This window comes from Odocoileus virginianus, chromosome 28 (genome assembly GCF_023699985.2).
Source record: "Odocoileus virginianus isolate 20LAN1187 ecotype Illinois chromosome 28, Ovbor_1.2, whole genome shotgun sequence".
Classification (NCBI taxonomy): domain Eukaryota; kingdom Metazoa; phylum Chordata; class Mammalia; order Artiodactyla; family Cervidae; genus Odocoileus; species Odocoileus virginianus.
This window is the reverse complement of record NC_069701.1, coordinates 43,772,318-43,792,162: the sequence shown is the minus strand read 5'-3', so window position 1 is coordinate 43,792,162 and position 19,845 is coordinate 43,772,318. Positions and strand designations below refer to the sequence as shown.

Below are 19,845 nucleotides of genomic sequence, written 5' to 3'. Positions count from 1 at the left end.
ACTCAGCCCACCAAGGGCTCAGAGGTGAGGCCGCTGACAGCGGGGCCCAACAGAGGCCTCTGCCTCGCCGGAGCTGTGGAGGGGGATGACGGGACCTGACGACACGGACATCGACAGTGCACTCAGCCCACCAAGGGCTCAGAGGTGAGGCCGCTGACAGCGGGGCCCCAACAGAGGCCTCTGCCTCGCCGGAGCTGTGGAGGGGGATGACGGGACCTGACGACACGGGCATCAACAGTGCACTCGGCCGCTGACAGCGGGGCCCCAACAGAGGCCTCTGGCTCGCTGGAGCTGTGGAGGGGGATGACGGGACCTGACGACACGGGCATCGACAGTGCACTCAGCCCACCAAGGGCTCAGAGGTGAGGCCGCTGACAGCGGGACCAACGGAGGCCTCTGCCTCGCCGGAGCTGTGGAGGGGGGTGACGGGACCTGACGACACGGGCATCGACAGTGCACTCAGCCCACCAAGGGCTCAGAGGTGAGGCCGCCGACAGCGGGGCCCTAAGGGAGGCCTCTGCCTCGCTGGAGCTGTGGAGGGGGATGACGAGACCTGACGACACGGGCATCGACAGTGCACTCAGCCCACCAAACACTGCAATCACGACTGAGTCAAAGAATGAGCCGGGAAAAAACACTTACAGCAAGCATGCCAGGGAATGCTAATGTCTTCAACACGGAAAGGGCTCTCACAAACCAGTGAATGGAAGCCGAGCACCTCGAAAGAGAAGCAGGCAAACACAGGAAGAAGTCATTCAGAAAAGAAAAATGCAAATGGTGACCAAAGGCAGGAGAGAAAACCTCTAGCCTCGCCAGTGACCGGAACCATCCTGCGAGTGAAGAGGGCGGCTGCCAGCTATCAGAGCCACCAGGTGTCAACACATGACCCCGTTCCGCGGGGGCGGACAGACGAAGGTGGTTCATCATCGTTCGAATGGCGGGGGGTGAGCAGGAGAGCCCAGGAAATCACACCTGTTCTAGAGCGAGGGCCGTGTGCGGGAGGGGTGGAGAGAAGGTGTATAAAATGCAGCACCCGGTGCCCTGACCACCCTCTGCTGGGAAATTCACTGCAGGAAAGTGATCAGAGAGGCAGGTCAAACACACGCGTGCAGATGGGCCAGACCAGCCTCCTTGTTTGTAAGTGAAGACACAGTGTGAGCATGGATTTTACATGTCAACTCATTTGGACCACTGGGGGCCCAGACATTTGGTCAAACAAGAGTCTGGGTGTTTGAGTCAGTGCTAATGAGGTGGATGAACCCAGAGCCTTCTAGTCAGGAAGAGAAAAGCAAATACTGTGTATTAATACGTATTTGTGGCATCTAGAAAGATGGTGCTGATGGGCCCATTTGCCGGGCAGCGAAGGAGATGCAGATAAAGGACAGGCTTGTGGTCACTGTGAGGGAAGCAGCGGGTGGGGTGAGCTGAGAGAGCAGTGTGGAAACATACGCAGTGCGTCATCATATGGACAAAGGGTAGCCTGTGGGACTTTGCGTGTGATGCAGGGAGCTCAAGCCCAGTGCTCTGTGACAGCCTAGAGGAGTGGGATGGGTGGGGGGCGGGAGGGAGGTTCAAGACGGAGGGGACACGGCTCATTCATGTTGACGCATGGCAGAAACCAACGCAAGTCATTACCATCCGATTAACAATTCAACTATACATGTATATGTCTAAAGAGTCTCGGTGTGTCTGGATAACAGGAACATCTGAACTGGTGGACTCTGTAAAGCAAATGGTTCTTCCGACGGTGGGTGGGCCTCATCCAATCAGCTGAAGGCCTGAAGAGCCCAGAAGGCTGAGCCTCCCCAGGTAAGAAGGAATCCCTCCTGCCCGACTACGTGAGCTGGGACATCAGTCTGCTCTTGCCTTCAGACTGGAACCACGTCACCTGCTCCCGGGGTCTCCAGCTCTCCCTGTCATTACAGGGAGAGAGAAGGGAAGGCGATTAGAGACAGAGAGGATGCACAGGGCTGCGGCTTCTGTCCCCAGGAGACCCGGGAAACACTCACCATTACGATGCCCGCACCTGTCGCAGCCCCTGGAGCTCATGCTACACAAGGACCTGTAGGGAGGGAAGCGGTTTGTTGGCTGAGCACCAACCTTGTGCCAGGCAGGGCTCTGGCTCCCAAGATTCATCCAAAAACAAAACAAGGATCCTGCCTCACAGGGCTGAGCTCCACAGCAGGAGATGAGCCAAAGGTAATGTAGGATGGATCTCAGGAGATGATACCTGCTATGGACAAGGAAATGATGAGCAGGTGAGGGGTGAGCAGGGGAGGGGTGAGCAGGGGAGAGGGCTGAGCAGGGGAGGGGTGAGCAGGGGAGAGGGGTGAGCAGGGGAGGGGTGAGCAGGGGAGAGGTGAGCAGGGGAGAGGGGTGAGCAGGGGAGGGGTGAGCAGGGGAGAGGGGTGAGCAGGGGAGGGGTGAGCAGGGGAGAGGGGTGAGAAGAGGAGGGGTGAGCAGGGGGGAGGGGTGAGCAGGGGAGAGGGGTGAGTAGGGGAGGGGTGAGCAGAGGAGAGGGGTGAGCAGGGGAGGGGTGAGCAGGGGGGAGGGGTGAGCAGGGGAGAGGTGTGAGGCGGGGAGGTGTGAGCAGTGGAGAGGGTGAGCAGGGGAGGGGTGAGCAGGGGAGTGGGGTGAGCAGGGGAGGGGGAACAGGGAGAGGGGTGAGCAGGGGAGGGGTGAGCAGGGGAGGGGTGAGCTAGAGGGGTGAGTAGGGGAGGGGTGAGCAGGGGGGAGGGGTGAGCAGGGGAGAGGGGTGAGTAGGGGAGGAGTGAGCAGAGGAGAGGGGTGAGCAGGGGAGGGGTGAGCAGGGGAGTGGGGTGAGCAGGGGAGGGGTGAACAGGGGAGAGGGGTGAGCTGGGGAGGCGTGAGCAGGGGAGGGGTGAGCAGGGGGGAGGGGTGAGCAGGGGAGGGGTGAGCAGGGGGGAGGGGTGAGCAGGGGAGGGGTGAGGAGGGGAGGGGTGAGCAGGGGAGAGGGATGTGGCATCTTTGGAAGGAAGCGTTGCCCGTTTCTAGAGGCAAGGCCGTGTCAGGCCTAGGGAGAACTGAAGGTTACGGGCTGAATCCTGTTCCCCAGATTCACGTGCTTAACCCCCAGAACTTCAGAGTGCAGCTATGTCTGGAGCTGGGCCTTTAAAGAGGTGATCAAGGCAAAATGGGCTACAGGCCATGGGCTCACTAGAGTTGGACATCACTTAGCAACTGAACAACAAGGCAAAGTGAGGTCACTAGAGTGGGCCCTAATCCCCCAGGACTGGAGTCCTTACAGGAAGAGGAGGTCAGGACACGACACACTCAGAGGGACGACCCTGTGAGGACACGGGAGGAGACAGCCCGCCGTCTGCACGCCCGGGAGGGGGGCCTCAGGAGGATCAGCCCCAGGTGGTCAGGGCTCAGACACACTCAGAGGATGACCCTGTGAGGACACGGGAGGAGACAGCCCGCCGTCTGCACGCCCAGGAGGGGGGCCTCGGGGGCCCAGGCCTGCCCACACCTGGGTCTGGGATTCCAGCTCCAGGGCTGGAGACGGTGAACGTTTGCTGTTTAAGCCAGCCTGTTTGTGGGACTTGTTACAGCCATCCTGGCAAACAAATCCTCTGACACTTGATGAAGAACATGCAGGCCCTTCCAGGCTGTGGGGACAAATGGGCCTGGTACCCAGGTACCCGGCGAGGAGCCAGGGTGAGGTGGGCCGGCTGGTGGGAGAGGAGACCTGGGGGTATGAGAAGCCGTGGAAGGTACGAGCGGGAGGGCAGGACCTGACTTTCCAGGCTCAGCCCCTGAGGGGACGAGGGGCAGACCAGACGGCAAAGGGCTCAAGTGAACATACGTGCACTCCAACCAACCAGACAACTCAGGGGAGACGGGCGGGCTCCCGGAAAGACACAAGCAACCAAAACTAACTCCAAAAGAAATGGAGAATCCAAATAGACTTACCACAAGTAAAGAGATTGAATTAATAGTTTAGATTCCCACAAGGACAAACCCTTGCTCAGATGGCTTCTCTGGTGAATCTGACCAAACACGAATGAAGAATTAACTCTAATCCTTCACAAACCCTTCCGAGAAGAGGGCAGAACACTTCCCAAGTCGTTCTATGAGGCCAGAACCACCCTGATAGAAAGCCAGATACAGACACCACAAGAAAAGAAAGCTTCCGACCAGTATACCCTGCAAATATAGACACAAAAATCCTCAACAAAATGTTAGCAGACTGAATCCATCAACACTACGTACCATGACCAAGTGGTATTGATCACAGGAATGCAAAGTTGCTTTGGTGTTTGAAAATCAATTAATGTCATACACCACATCAATTGGATTTTAGAAAGCCACAGCACCTCAACAGACTTAGAAAAAGCATTTGACCAAATGTAACACCCTTGCATGATAAAAACATTTAACAAGTTAGGAATTGAAGTGAACTTCCTCCACTTGATAAAGGGTATTTAGGAAAATCCCACAGCTCACACTATGTTAGCAACAGAAGACTAGATGCTTTCCTCCTGACATTAGGAACAAGATACAGATGTCTGCTCACCTCCACTTTTATTCAACACTCTCCAGGAGGTTTGGGACGGGGTAATAAGGCAAGAAAAAGAAATAAAGGCGTCCAGGTTGCAAAAGAAGGAGTAGAGCTGTCTCTGTGTGCAGACAGCCTGAGCTTGAATATAAGGAACGTAAGGAATCTACTAAAAGCTAACAGAACTAGCAAGGTTGGCAGATTGACAAGAGGCAGTGCAAGACTCATGTGCATCTCTATATACTAGCAAGAGCAATCTGAAAATGAAATTATGAAAACACTTACACTTATAACATAATCAAGAATAAAATACTTAATACATTTAACAAAAGAAGCATGACACTTGTGTAGAAATGCTCTCCATGAGCACACGCTCCTTGGTAATTAAGACTCCCGTAAGCATCATCTTCCTCAGGGAGCCTGAGAACACATGGTCCCACCCGCCCTCCGCCCTCTCCACCCCCTCCACGCCCTCTGCCCCCTGCGCCCCCTCCGCCCATCCTGGGTCCACTGCCCCCCCTCTGTCTTTGCAGGCCCACCCAGGGTCCCATCTCTCCACGCCCCTCTGGCCTGTCTTCAGTGCTGCACACCCTCCTTGGGGGTTTCGCTCACACCCAGATCACAGACCTCCATGGGGGTGACTTGGTGACTCAGGGCTGGGAGCGTCTCCCCAGCTCATTTGTGCCGCCAGGTCTTCTAATTATCTACTTGTGTGATTCTGTGTCCAGGGGCTGCCACACCGTCTTTAATCCCTGTGGCCATGAGTCTCAGGCCACGTGGAATGAGTGAATGATGAGTCCATCTGCACTTAACCTCAAAAATCAAGTGCTGGTGCTGTGGAGCTGGAGCCTCTGTCCCTGGGGATGCAAGTGGACAGGATGGTAGGCAGGTGAGAGAACCCCTGCTGCTGTCACGGCCAACCAGACGCCCCGTGTGGCCCCCGGACCCCCTCCTGGGGGAGCTGCTGCAGCCTGAGTCCCACACCCTCCCCTCGTGCCACGGCTGGTCCACTGCCCTCTGCCTCTCATGGAGCTGAGCGAGCAAGCCTGCTCGTTCCAGATCGTCCTCCTGAGGGCCTGTGAGTGGGCTGTGGGTGCTGTGAACCCACAGTATCTACCCTGACCCCATGCAGTAGACGTGGGAAGACTCAGCGACAGCTGGGTATCCTTGTCTTCTGCTCTGCACTCAGGTCCTCAGGCAGCTCAAGCCCACCTCCTCCAGGAAGCCTTCTGCCACTCGCCTACCCACAGCCAGGGAATGCTGAAAACAGGCAGAGGACATAGGCTTTCTCTCCCCACCTGGCCCTCAGCTCCTTGGGTAGATCCATTTGTGCCAGTCAGCTTTAGCCAAATAAAATTCACATGCAGTAAAACTGTGTTACGTGCATGATTGGATGCGTTTGACAAAAGCCACGGCGGCATCGCCACCGCAACGGCGCCCCAGAGCACGCCCATCCCTCCCAGTGTCTCCCTCTGCCCGCAGCTGCCGATCCCGCGCCCCACACCTGGCCCCAGCCTGCTTTCCGCAGCTGCAGTCTCGCCTCTTCCAGAAGGTAACATGTGCCATCACTCCGTGCCTCTTGAGCCTGGATTCTCGGTGTGCTGTGTTTGCCGTTCATCTGAGTCACGGCGAGCATTCCCCACAGTCCTGTGGGGCCTGTGTCCACCGGTCCCACCACTCACTGGAGGACGTCTGGGCTGCTCCCAATTTTTGGCCACTATAAATAAAGCCGCTGTGACCTACTGCATAGCTCAGGGAAACTACTCAGTGTGCTGTGGGCACCTAATGGGAAGGAAATCCAAAAGAGAGGGAATATTTATACATACACACACATAAATACATATGTGGGCTTCCCACGTGGCTCAGTGGTAAAGGATAGGTCAGCCAATGCAGGAGACTTGGTTTCAATCCCTGGACTGCAGGAGAAAATGCCAACCCACTCCAGTACTCTCGCCTGAGATGCCCATGAACAGAGGGGCCTGGTGGGCCGCAGTCCAGGGGGCCACAGAGAGTCAGACATGACTGAGCGGCCAAACAACGGCAACAACCACCAATATGTATCCGTACGGCTGATTCACTTTGCTGTACGATGGAAACTGACGCAACTGCCAGGACAGGGAAGCAACCTAGGTGCCCATCAGCAGACGAATGGATGAGGAAGCTGTGGTACATATACACCATGGAATATCACTCAGCCATTAAAAAGAATTCATTTGAATCAGTTCTAATGAGATGGATGAAACTGGAGCCCATTACACAGAGTGAAGTAAGCCAGAAAGATAAAGACCAATACAGTATACTAAGGCATATATATGGAATTTAAAAAGATGGTAATGATAACCCTATATGCAAAACAGAAAAAGAGACACAGATGTACAGAACAGACTTTTAGACTCTGTGGGAGAAGGCGAGGGTGGGATGTTCTGAGAGAACAGCATTGAAACATATATACTATCAAGTGTGAAACAGATCACCAGCCCAGGTTGGATCATGAGACAAGAGCTCAGGGCTGGTGCACTGGGAAGACCCAGAGGGATGGGATGGGGAGGGAGGCGGGAGGGGGGATCGGGATGTAAATCCATGGCTGATTCATGTCAATGTATGGCAAAAACCACTACAATATTGTAAAGTAATTAGCCTCCAACTAATAAAAATAAATGAAAAAAAAAAAGAAACTGAGGTAACTTTGTAAAGCAACTATACACCGATGAGAATTAATTTAAAAAGAAGAAAGCAGCTTCAGACAGTCTGTAACTTGGAGATGCCTCTACTTTCAGTACAACTGTCGTGTGCAATAATCTAAACCATGATGTGTTCAAGTAGCAGTGCTTCTGGTTCTACACAGACTAAAATAAAACATTATAAATCAAAAAACAAAGCTGCTACGAACGTTGGCATGCTGCTTCAAGTGGACTGAGTTTTCGCTTACCAGGAAAAATACCTCTGACTGGGATTGTTGGATTGTGTGGTAAGTGTGTGTTGAGCTTTATAAGGAATTACCAGACTGATTTCCAGAGTGGCCAGACGTCTGCATCCCCGTCAGCAGCACACGTAAGAGCTCCAGGAGGAGGTGTTCGTCGGCAACGCCGGCAGTTTCGGTCGTTCCAACAGGCCTGTAGCTGTGGTTGTACCTTTCCTGGATCACGTGACCAATCATTTTGGCCATTTTCTCCCCCATGTGCTTATTTGCCATCTTTTTCTCTTCTTGGCTGAAATGTCTTGCCCAGTCTTAGCCTTTATTTCATTTGTGTAGGCTGGGTCTTTGTTGCCGCGTGGGCTTTCCTCCCTTGGGGCGAGCGGGGCTCCTCTGCGTTGCGGTGTGTGGGCTTCTTATTGCAGTGGTTTCCCTCGTTGCGGCGCGCGGGCCCCAGGACCGTGGGAGTCAGTAGTCACAGCACAGCCGTTATGGCAGCTGCGGCTTTGCGGGCTCTAGGGTGCTCAGGCTTCAGCAGTTGGAGCAGCGGGCTCAGTAGTCGTGGCACGTGGGCTTAGCTGCTCCGTGGCATGTGGAATCTTTCCGGGCCAGGGACCAAAACCCACGTCCCCTCCATGGACAGCTGGCTTCTTACCCACTGTGCCTCCAGGGAAGTCCTACTGTCCTCAGGTTTTAAATCAAGTTGCTTCTTACTGAGTGGCGAGTGTTCTTTATGTACTCACAGTGCAAATCCATTCCTGCGATGTGCTTTGCAAATATTTTCTCCCAATTTGTGGCTTTTCATCTTCTTTACAGTGTTTTTTGGAGCACAGATATTTTTAATTTTGATGAGGTCCAATTTATCATTTAAAAAGTTGTATGGTTTGTGCTTTTCATATTTTATAGAGAAATCTTCATATAAACTCAAGGACAAAAAGATTGTTTTTCTGTGTTTTCTTTTAGCAGTTTTATGTTTATAATTCTTACATTTATATATTACATTTATATTGCTAGTTAATATGAATAAGCATTAGTCTAGTTGATATTTGTATCAAACATAGTGAGTGAACTTTGAGGTTCTTTTTTTAAATTGTATTTATTTATTTTTGGCCTCCCTGGCAGCTCCTGGGCTCTAGAGCCTGAGCTCAGTAGTTGTAGCATATGGGCTTCGTTGCCCCAAGACATGTGGGATCTTCCTGGACCAGGAATTGAACTGGTGTGCCTTTCATTGCAGGGCAGATTCGCAACCACTGGACAACCAGGGAAGCCCCAAGTTTCTTTGTTAACATATGATGTCTAATTATTTCAGTACCTTCTGCTGAAATGACTATCTTTTCTCTGTTAGATGACCTCTGCACCTTTGTTGAACACCTCTTGTCATAAATGCAAGGACTGAGTTCTAAACTCTAGTCTCGTCCTTTAATTTATCTATCTTTAAGCCAACACTGTCCTATCTTATCTGCTATAGCTTTATAAGGCTTGGAATCAGGTAGTATAAGTCTCTCAACTTCCTTCTTCATCATTGTTTGGAATTTCCCTCGTCCTTTGTATCTTTTTAGGAATTTTAGAATCATCTTGTCAAAGTCTTTTTAAAAAACTGGGTGGTTTTGCTGGAAATTGCATTGAACCTACAGATCAATATGGGGAAGAATCAACACCTTAACAATACAGTCTTGAAACCCATGACTGTGAAACTGAGCAGGACCCTGTGGGGGCTTCAGGCACAGACTCCCTCTGGGCCCCACACCTCTTGTACATAGAAAGGCTTCAGCCTCCTAGGCCTTCCCTGAGTTCTGAAGAGCAAATTTAATCAGAGAAGTGAGAAAATGCAGAAACAAAGGCAAGGAGTCAAGCAAGACAAATAATGAGAGCCAAAGTCAAGGTTCCTCCTCAGTGACTACGGGAAATCCTCTGAGCCATATCCTCGAGTTGATCTGCAGGTGGAAGAAGTTAACTGCAAGCTGACTACCAGCATGGAGACCCCAGACTGGCTGGAACTGGATGGTTGATGGTTGAGATTCCCGACCCTTCACCAGCAACCCATCAGAGAATTGTGCACGCCCTGTGACGCCCCCGCCTCCCCACACTGTCTATAAAATCCCTTCCCTGAAAGCTGTGGGGGAGTTTGTGCCTTTTGAGCATGAGCAGAGCTGCCCGTTCTCCTTGGTTGACCGTGCGATGAACCGCACTTTTCTTCATCACAACCCAGGGTCAGAAGATTGGCTTTGCTGCACCTTGGGTGAGTGGATCCAGGTTTGGCTTGGTAACAAACACGACATGACTCTGCATGCATTGAGGTCTTTTTAGATCTCTCAGGGATATTTTATAGTTTTTTTGGGTACATGTCTCACACACATTCTGTTAAATTTACCTCTAAATAATTCATGCTTTTTAAAATTATATTTATAAATTGTATTGTTCTTACACTTTCTCTAAATAATTCATGGTTTTTTATTCTGTTTTTAAATTATATTGTTCTTACAATTTCAACTTCTAATTGTCCACTTTTAGGACACAGAGATAGGATTTTTATATTTTGGCTTTATATCCTGTGACTTTGCCAAACTCACTTGTTAGTTCTAGGAATATCATGTAGTTTAATCTACAGACAAAAATGTCATCTGTGGATCAAGATTGTTTCAATTTTCCCTTTCCAGTTATATAGAAATATTTTCTTGCTTTATTACATTGGCGATGTCCTCTAGGAAAGCGGTGATGCGTGTGTGCTGTCTCTTTAGTCGTGTCTGACTCTTTGCGACCCTATGGACTGTAGCCCACCAGGCTTCTCTGTGCATGGGATTCTCCAGGCAAGGATAGTGGAGTGGGTTGTCGTGCCCTCCTCCCAGCCACCTTCCTGACTCAGGGATGGAACCCACATCTCATAAGTCCCTTGCATCGCCAGGCGAGCTCTTTACCACTAGCGCCACCTGGTGGCAGTGGATGTTTTTGCCTCATTCCCACTCAGTCTTTCACCACCAAGGGTGATGTCACTGAGTTTTTCTAGATCCCCTTTATCAGTTGAAGTGAAAGTCGCTCAGTCGTATCCAACTCTTTGTGACCCCCATGGACTATACAGTCCATGGAATTCTCCAGGCCAGAATACTGGAGTGGGTATTTTTCCCTTCTCCAGGGGATCTTCCCAACCCATGGATCAAACCGGGGTCTCCCGCATTGCAGGCGGATTCTTTACCAACTGAGCTATCATGGATGCCCTTGTCAGTTGAAGGAGCTCCTTCTAGTCCTAGTTTACTGATGTGTGTGTGTTTAAACCATAAATGGGCGTTGACTTTTGCCAAATGCCTTACTTTTTTGGCATTTATTGAAATGATTTTGTGGTTTTCTGTTTCAGACCACTCACATTGTGAACTACATCCGTCAATTCTGAAATGTTATAGTAACTTACATTCTTGGAATTAGCCCTGTTTGGTCATATGTGTTGTCCTTTTGTAAAAAAAAATTATCTAATTTTGGCTGTGCTGGGTCTTCGTGGCTGCACATGGGCTTTCTCTAGCTGTGGCACGCGGGCTTTTCACTGTGATGGCTTCTCTTGCTGTGGAGCACAGGCTCCAGAGCGCTCAGGTTTTAGTAGTTGCATCACATGGGCTCAGCAGTCACAGCTCCTGGTCTCGAGAGCGCAGGCTCAGAAGTTGTGGCACAGGAATTTAGTTGCTCCGAGACATGTGGGATCTTCCAGGATCAGGGATCAAATCTATGTCTCCTGCATTGGCAGGGGGATTCTTTACCACTGAGCCACCAGGGAAGCCCTTGTATTCTTCTTTTAATATTCCGTTAAGTACTTTTGTCTGGCCTCATGAGGTGTAGTGGACTTAAATTTCCTTTTCATGTCGTGTCCTCTCTGGACTTGCTACGGGGTTAAGACGGTCTCACAAAAGAGTTCCCTCCTCCTCTGCGTTCTGAAAGCACTCTGCAGTGACCGTGTTATTTCTCCTTTAAAGGTTTGCTGAGACCCTCCAGTGAGGCCCCTCACCTGGACTTACTCTGCATCGAGGCCAGTGCTGGGCCAGGCAGGTGGAAGCCCGGCCATGAGGGGCCAGGCACAAAGATGGTTCTGTGCTCTGTTGAGTTTGAGAGTTTGTGCAGCCGATACCAGGAGAGATGCAGGAGGGAGGCTGCCCTGTGGCCCTGGAGTGAGGCTGGAGCTGGCAAGGGTGCTTCAGAAATGTGCTAGAAGTGGACATGGAGCATATGGAGAGGCAAGCAGATGGGTCCCCCATGGGGCCCCGAGAAATGATGACGGGTGTGGGCTGCTCGGACACAGAAGACTGAGAAGTGGCCAGAGAGGGAAGGCCCCAGGGGCACAGGGTGCAGTGTGGGTGGGGACTAGGAATCTTGAAAGCCAGGCGCTTTAGCCCAAGAGTATCCAGATAAGAATGGTTAGCTGCCAGTGCTGCTGAGGGCACGAGAAGGATGAGTCTGGTGTGTCCTGCAGGCTGGGGAAAGCAGGGGACCGCAGCAGGCACGGCTCCAGCAGAGGAAGACAGGGAGGCCACAGGCTATGTCCCTTTCCTGGCAGGGGCCCCTCCTCCAGGTGCCTGGGCATGCCGCCCGAATCTTGCCCACCCTGACCAGATGACTCCTATTGTGCCTTCAGCCCCTGGAGTCTCCCGTCCAAAGTCCCCAACTCTCTGTATACCCAGTTAAATCTGTGACCACCCCTCAAGCCTGGAGCTGTCCTATTTTGTCGGGTGAGGCCCTGCACATCTTTGGAGAACCCAGCACCTGCCACCTGAAGACTCAGTCTGCAACCTTTTAAGAAACAAGCAGGAAGCAAGGGGGGACCTGCAAGGGCGGAGGGCTGGGGTTTGGAGGGCTTTCTCCCTTTCCTGAGTGGAGAGAGGGGAGAAAACGCAAGCCAGCCCTCCCAGGGCGGGTGCTGGGACAATCTGCGGGTTCCCTGAGTTGACACAGCCCTCTGACACAGCCAGCTGACACAGGCTGGGCCAGAGCAGAGCATTACCCTGACTGGAGTGCAGGCTGGGGCTGAGGCCCCGGAGCCCGCAGAAAACCTACCAGAGAAACGTGGCCACCCAGGATTTGGCGGCAGATCGGAGCCACAGCAGGGCACGCAGCCGCTCAGAGGGTGCGGGGTCCGCACATGCACGCTTGGCACTCCCTGCTCCCGGCCCTCACCCCTCTTGCCCCCCCTCCATAGCCCCCCCCACCCCCGCCTCTGCGGCCCTGGCTCAGGCAACACGTGTGTTTCCCTTAAGAAACACCGGGCCCCCAGGTCAGGCTTCCCTCTGCAGGGTAGGCCAGCACAAAGGCCTGCTGTGTGGCCTTGGATGAGTTCTTGACTCCGCTGTGCTGGTCACCGTCGTGTGCCCGAGAAAACGGAGCGGAGTAGCGCAGTGTCCCGGGCACTGCCTCCGGGCGCGCAAGGTCACGGCTGGGCCACGCGCCACGCAGCGCCGCAGCCCCGCGAGGGGGCTGCGGAGGGGCTAGTAACGCCTTTCCACCCTGGTGGTCGCGCCCAGCAGGGACGACGCCGGGAGCCGGGGTCGCAGACCATCCACTCCAAGGCCTGCCGCCTGCCTGGTCCTGGGATGCGCTTTAAAGGCGGGCCGTCAGGCAACCGCAGCTCGACCCCTGGGCGGGGCCGGGGCGTTGGGGGCGGTGGGCGGCAGTCAGGGGGCCCGAGACGCGCAGGCCCCGCCCCTGCCCCGGCCTCGCCCCGGCCCCGCCCGGACGCCGCCCCGGCCTCACCTCCCGGAGACCAGCTCCCGGGAGCGCTGGCCTGGGCCTGGCGGACGGGGCGGGGGCGGGGCCGGCAGAGGAGGCCGCTGATTGGTCGGCGCTGCTGATTGGCCGACGCGGGAGCCACTCGCGGCCGCCGCTGCGTCGGGCTGCGCTCGTGCGGGCTCGGCTCGGCTCGGCTCGGCTCGGCTGCGCGGCCGCGGACGGACGGACGGGTGTGCGCGGGGGGCGCGGGGCGCGGGCCTCGGCGGCGGCGGCGGCGGCGGCGGCGGCGGAGACGGCGGCGGAAGGCTTGTGCCCCCGCCCGCCCGGTCTTCTCGCAGAGGCGGAGGTAGCGCGCGCCGGCCGTAGCTGAGCGGGCGCAGGCGCGGGGGGCGGCGGCGCGGGGGAGGCGCGGGGTCTCGGAGCGAGCGCGGCCCGCCGGGCGCCGCCGACCCGGCCCAGCCGACGGACGGACGGACTCGCGCGGACGCGGCCCCTCCCTGCCGCCGCCCGCCCGCGCGCCCGCCCGGGGCGCCCACCTCGCCGGCGCCGGGCCCGGGAGCGATGACATCGACGGGGAAGGACGGCGGCGGGGCGCAGCACGCGCAGTATGTGGGGCCCTACCGGCTGGAGAAGACGCTGGGCAAGGGGCAGACAGGTGCGTGCGCGCCGGCCGGTGCCGGGAGGCCGGCCCGCGGCGGGGCCGGAGGGCCGGGGGCGCCGATGGGCGCCGGGGGAGCCAGGGGACCGTGAGGGCCGGGGCGCGCAGGCCCGCCGCCCGGGCGCTCCGCGCGGGGGCCGGGGAAGGAGGCCGCCCCGAGCTGGGCGCCGCAGGCCGGGCCCGCGGCTCCGGCCCGGAGCCGCGAACAATAGGAGGCCAGGCGCTCAGGCCCGCCGCGGAGTCCCGCAGGCCGCGCGGTTGCGGTCGGCCGGGCGCGGCCCAAGGACACGCGGCGCGAGCGGCGGGGCCCGGGCCGGGCCAGCGCCCCTCGGCCCGGCTGCAGGTGCGCGGGCCCGGCCGCATTGTGAGCCCGAGCGGCCGGGCCCATTGTGCCGCGGGAGGAGGGGGCCGGGCGGGAGCCCATCTGCCGTCTGCCGCGGCCGCGCTAATCGGCGTGCTGCCCGAGCAGCTGCGTCCCGGGCCGCGCGCCCCCGGCCGCGACCCCAACTCCGGCGGCCGGCGCGCGGGGAGGTCGTCGCGCGCGTCCTGCGGGGACCGGCCGCTCCGGCCAGGCCGGGTCCTTCCTCACGGTGGGAGTGGGAGAGCGCCCGGGCCACTCACGGGGCTGGACAGCGCCTCTCTCTCCTCCCTGCCTCTGCTCGGAACGTCTGCGACACTGCGCTCCCCCGGGGGAGGGAGAGGGAGGCTGCTGACGGGCCCGAGCGCAGAGCCCGGCCCGGGGATCCCACACAGGCAGCGGAGCAGACCCCCGGCGAAGGGGAGGAGGGGGCTCACCGGCTGCTCCTGGCCGGCGGTCTTTCTGGGGGTTGGGTTAGACCCGGCCGGCGGCCAGTTCCCCATCTGCTTTGTGAGAGGCTGCGCTCAGCCATTTTCCTCTTGCTCCTGGATGGGCCTCTCTCGCGGCCCAGAGGTCCGATCGGCATTGCCTCCTTCCCCTGTCTCCCTGGGAAGTTCCTTGGACCTCCGAGGAGGGTGCGGCAGGCTCGGGGTCCAGGAGGGAGCCGCTCCAGCCAGGGACGCTGCCGGCCCTCCCCAGGGCGCCCGGGGTGGCCCAGAGGCGGAGCCTGGAGGTGGGAGGAAAGTGGGCCAAGCTCGGGGCTGGGTGGGGGTGGGGTGGGGGCTGTGATGTAACTGAGGTGGAGAGAGGGTGCCTGGGCGGGGGAGGTGGGTGCTCTCCCTCTCCTCCTGGGTGGATAGCTCTTGCCAACTGCCGAGGCACCTGGGTCCCGGGCTCTAGTGCAGGCATTGAAAGTGGGGGCGGCGGGCCTGGGTTCAAGGAGGAAGTGGCAGACAGCCCGTGTTCAACTGAGTTCAAAATACACATGTTTCCTGGGAGAAACAACCGTCGTTGGTGAAATACTCAATGGGGGAGGGGCTTGGGGCAGCAGAATGCAGGAGGCAGTGAAATAATCTAATTATCGTACCAATAAAATGTTGTTATAAGGAAACATCGGCCTGTAAGCGATGACAGCAGTGAATTACACGGCAGCGTTGTCTCCGTGGGTAGGGCTGGTCTCCGTACTCTTCATTGAGTTATTCTGTCGTGCGGTTAATTACAGGAGGTTTCCACTGTAATTAACAGTAATGAACACAAAAGGATGTGTGTGCTGTGTGAACAACAGGCCCCGCGATGTTTAGAAGCAGCTCCTCCAGCCCCTATCTCAGAGTGGGATCCGCTCTCTGGGTGAGGCCCCTCTGGGGGTCTGTCTGTCCCCTGCTCCTCTTGGCCTGAGTGCTCAGAGCTGCCCCTGGAGACCCTGATAGTTGGAGTGCCAGCTTCCTGTTGGCCTGTCTCTCTGTCCCTTCTGTAGCAGGGTCACCTAGAGTTTGGTGGACACGAAGCCTCGTGGCCCGCATCCGCCAGGCCTGCTCACTTGGCCTGCAGGCTGCTCTTTGGCAGCAAATGCCCAGAAAGCTGTGACTTCCCAGGCCTATCCCTTCACTCCCGAGATAACTGCCTGACCTTATCTGGGGGCCAGGCTTCTTGCCCAGAGCTCTCGGGGAACAGTGCGCTGAGGGGGAGCAGCTCCCCCTGAGCTGTGCGGCCCCCCCAGGCCCAGGGTGCGGGGGGATCCAACCCAGCCCCCCTCGTCTCATGGACACCCCTGCCCTCCCCATGCGTGGCCCGCCCTCTGCCAAGGTTCTGTAAAGGGGAGCCGAGGGTAGACGTCAGGGTGGTGGGCCGCGTGTGGTGGCTGATCGGGCCACTTTGACCCCGTGTCCGGGGGGCGGGGTTCCTGTTGGGAGGTGGGCCTGCCGCTCTCCCCTGAGACACTGCTTTTGGGGAATCAGATGTGGGGTGGGGGATGCCACAGGCGTGGGGGGCAGGTGTGGACAGAGCCACCTCCTCCGTCTGGCTCGACATCTTTCTGGTGGCTGGCAGGCTCCAGTTTGCACTTTTGTTGCGCCTCTGTAGCCACGAGTGGTTCTGTTTTGCTCGGTTGGCATTGGGCTCGGAGAGGGGGTCCGTCACTCCTGCAGTGTTGGGCCTCCCCATCAGGGCTGCCAAGGTGGTCAGGATGTCATCTCTGCACAGCTGTCCTTAGTGGCCTGGCATTACCTCTGTAGGCAGCCTGGTGAGGGCCCTCACCCCAGCTGCACTGTGGTTCCTGGTCGGTCGGGGGACAGGGCCGTCCAGGCCCGCTGGGCCGGTGTTGTTCAGCAGGGTGGAGTCCACTCGCTTGTCCAGGAGAGGCTTCTTCAGCTGGGGGGGATGGCGGGGAGGCACCCCCAGAGGGTCCAGCAGGGACCGAGGAGGGCAGGAGGGGCTGTGCCATCTTCACTCCCCTAGGGCGCAGCAGACCCGGCGCGGGGGGCTCAGCGCCCGTCAGCCAGGAGGACCCTGGGGAGGATAGCAGGGAGATGGGGCACCGGGGTCCACTGGAGGAGGTGGAGTCCGCCCTTGGAAACCCCTCGTCCAGCGGGGAGGAGATGGGGGCTGAGACGGGGCTCTCGGGCGAGGGGTCCGTCCAGCTAGAGGGAAGAGGCAGTCAGGGGGCTGCCCTGCTGCCCCTGGGCAGGCTCACAAGGTGGTGGGCGTGCTGGTGGGGAGAGCCCCTCCAGGCTCTCAAGGGACCCCTGGGAGAATTAACGGGGGTGCTGGTGGCAGGCAGGCTGGAGGGCACTCCTGGGGTGGGATGGGGCAGGTGAGCGAGGGAGACTCAGGTGAGCTGGGAAGAAAGACAGGTGTGAGCTGGAGGGAAACAGGTGAGCTGGGAAGAGGCAGGTGTGAGCAGGAGAGACAGGTGAGCTGGAGGGAGGATTTGCAGACCCTGGGGTGACCCGTGGCTCAGAGCAGGACGGGGGCGGAGGGGAAGGCAGAGGTGGAGATGGCGGGGAGGTGTGCAGGGCTGTGTCTGCTTCAGGAGGCTGAGCAGATGGAGGCGGCTGTGCGGCCAGTGGCCACAGCCCGTCAGCCTGAGGATGGTCAGGGAGGGGCTGGCCCAGGAACCAGCCTGGGGCGCTATGGGGGCTGAGGCCTGGAGGAGTGGGCGTCCCGCGTGGGTGGGCAGAGCAGGCTGTGTAGGGTGGGCCTCCACTGGCCGCACGTGAACCAGCTGTCCTGTCCGATGGTCAGCATGGTTGGCAGGCCGCGTCGCCCTTGGCTGTGGGTCCGGAGCCTCCCGCCCTGTGTCCCAGGCCAGACCCAGCCCGTCTAACCCACTCTGTAAGCTGGGAGCGGGCTCAGAATCTGAACTTGGTCCAGGACAGTGGCCCCCAGGGGCCGTGGGAATGCTCACGGCGCCCTGGTTAGACGTTGGCACCCTGTCCTGGAGGAGCTGTGGGCAGAGCCGGGGGGCAGTGGGGAGCCCACACCTATGCCCCTGCCTCCCGGGGGGGGTTGGAAAGGCTTGGCGCCCATCAGTGACACTGGGACAGAGGCCACTCGGCCGTCCTCCTGAGGCATAGACCCTCCTCCAGGAAGCCGCTTGCCTAGGCTTGGAGCCAGCCCTGGGGGGCTGTGCTTGTCCACACAGGGCAGCTCTGCACAGGGTCCCCGGGGTGATAGGGGGGTCTCACCACAGAGGGGGGCCTTTTCCCAAAGGGATGGGAGGGTCCTGTGTGGACCGAGCCCTAGGACCCTGGTCCCAGAGTGTCCCCAGCGCACCGTGGTCCCCTGTGGTTCTGAACACCTCTGGGTTTTCGTGCACCCGCCCCGCCCCCTAGCCTTGTCACTGGCTGTGGTGCCAGGTTCTGCAGAGACGGGGCGAGGGGCAGAGGCCTGACCTGCTCTGGCAGAGCTGGGTGCTGCCTGGTGCCACTCCGGCCGGGGCTCATCTGCAATATGGGGTTTGCGGGGAGCATGGGGACCAGTGGCCCCCAGCATGGTGTGGGGGGCCCACCTCTGCCCACATATGCCAGGCGTCGTCTCTGGAGCTGTCTGTCCAGGAGTGGCTTGTGGACAGGGCCAGGCCTGGCTCTTCTGGAAGCAGCCAGGCCAACACTGGCCATGGCTCTGAGGCAGATCCTCACTTGGGGCTCCGGGGGGATCCCCCGCTGGACAGGCAGCCATCCGACTGTGCTTCAGGCACGGGAGCGGAGGGTCTCAGACTCAGCCCCGGATGGCTGGACGGTGGCCAGGGCCTCCCCGAGCCTTGCTGGTGACTGGCAGGCTGGGCTGTACGTGTTGGGGGCACATGTGCACTGGGGCCCCCGGGGCTGGCTCCCCCACCCTGGCCTGTCCCAGGCAACCTCGACCGCTGTGGGTGGGGTGGTGAGGGCTCGGCCAGGAGACGCCAGGTCCTGGCTGTCCACTGCACCTTTCTCTGGCTGCCGCTTCCCCTGGTTTTCACTGTAGGCACCTGTCTGTGGGGAGGTCTCTGGGCCTGCATGTGTCGGGGAGAGTCTGGCGTCATGAGAGGCCGGGCAGCAGCCCCAACTGCATCTTCTCTGCCTGCCTGTGTGCCCCGCTCGCTGCCGGCGCCTTCTGTGTGCCCGGAGCGGACAGGTCCCCCGGGGTCAGAGCCCGTGCACGGACAGCTTACGTGGGCCGTGCTGCCGGGCACCAGGAGTGTCCGGGGGACCTGGTGGCCACCTCGTGCTCCGGTTTGGAGAGCACCTACAAGGCCAGTGGGCACCAGAGGGTTGGGCAGTGCCCGCAGAGGCGGCTGCTCTCCGGCCGCCTGCTCACAGTGTCCCTTCCTGCCTGCTCCACCTGCACCTTCTGGCTGCTCGGAGCGGGGCCCCTCGGGGCCTGCGACCGCATGGGTCATGGGGCCCGCCTGTGACCCCTGGGGTGCTGCTGTGGGCCTGGCCTCCCCCGCCGTGTGGCCAGTCCCCCAGGCCCTCATAGACGCCTTGTTCCTCTTGGGGTGATTCTGTGTCCGCCGTCCGGAGGCTCAGCCGCGGCCAAGCCCTGGCTCTGGCACTCGAGTGGGTTTGAGCCCCAGCCCCCCCACGGCCTCTGTGAGGCCCCGATGGCCAGTTGCAGCGCCGGACTCACGCCTGCTGTGCTCAGCGTCTTAGCGGGCCAGCATCTGCCAGGGCCCACCGAGGGTCTCGGGGGAGGGGAAGGGCTTCCTGCACCTGTGGGTGGTCCCTGATGTTGCCTTGGACTCTGCAAGAAGTCCTCAGACATGGAGTGGGCTGGCACCTCTGGGCAGGCCCTGCAGGGGAGCCCTCCCCAGTGCCAGACTTGGCCAGCACCCCCGTCCCCCGCAGGCTGACCTGCACTGGGTGGTAGGCCCGGGGTGGGCCTCTGTGAGCCCAGCGCCCAGGTCCTGGCTGGGGTCATCGGAGCTGCCCACGGCCTGCCTGAGGCACTGCCCCAGGCAGAGCTGCCGGCCGCCAAGCAGGGCTGCTGGGCCAGCTGCCTCGGACTCGGGACAAGGCGGAGGCTGGACTGGGGCTGAGGCTGCGGGGACAAAGCGGGGATTGTCCGGGCTGGGCCCTGGGAGGCGGCTCCGGCCTTGTTCTGCAGCCTCTGAGGGGCCAGTGTTCCGGAGCCAGGCAGCTGGGAGCCCCGCGCAGGCCCAAGAAACAGCCCTCCTCTTCCGGGCTTTCTTCCCGTCCCTCAGGGCCCCGGGAGGC

At 58.7% G+C, this 19,845-nt stretch overlaps 1 protein-coding gene across 20 annotated transcripts in view; it reads left to right on the top strand.

The window, feature by feature from the left end:
• Positions 1-13,336: 13,336 nt before the first annotated feature.
• BRSK2 (BR serine/threonine kinase 2) overlaps positions 13,337-19,845 on the top strand; it is a 49,735-nt gene continuing 43,226 nt past the window's right edge. For 12 of the 20 annotated variants that reach the window (XR_011484454.1, XR_011484451.1, XR_011484452.1 and 9 more), the window contains exon 1: positions 13,339-13,791. Coding sequence is in view for 14 of the 20 variants with exons in the window: in XM_070457909.1 (XP_070314010.1) it covers positions 13,698-13,791 (94 nt within the window). In the remaining 6 variants the exon portion in view is untranslated. Of the gene's footprint in view, positions 13,792-19,845 lie in introns of all 20 variants that reach the window. The other 8 variants (XM_070457897.1, XM_070457895.1, XM_070457894.1 and 5 more) reach the window with 4 other exon arrangements.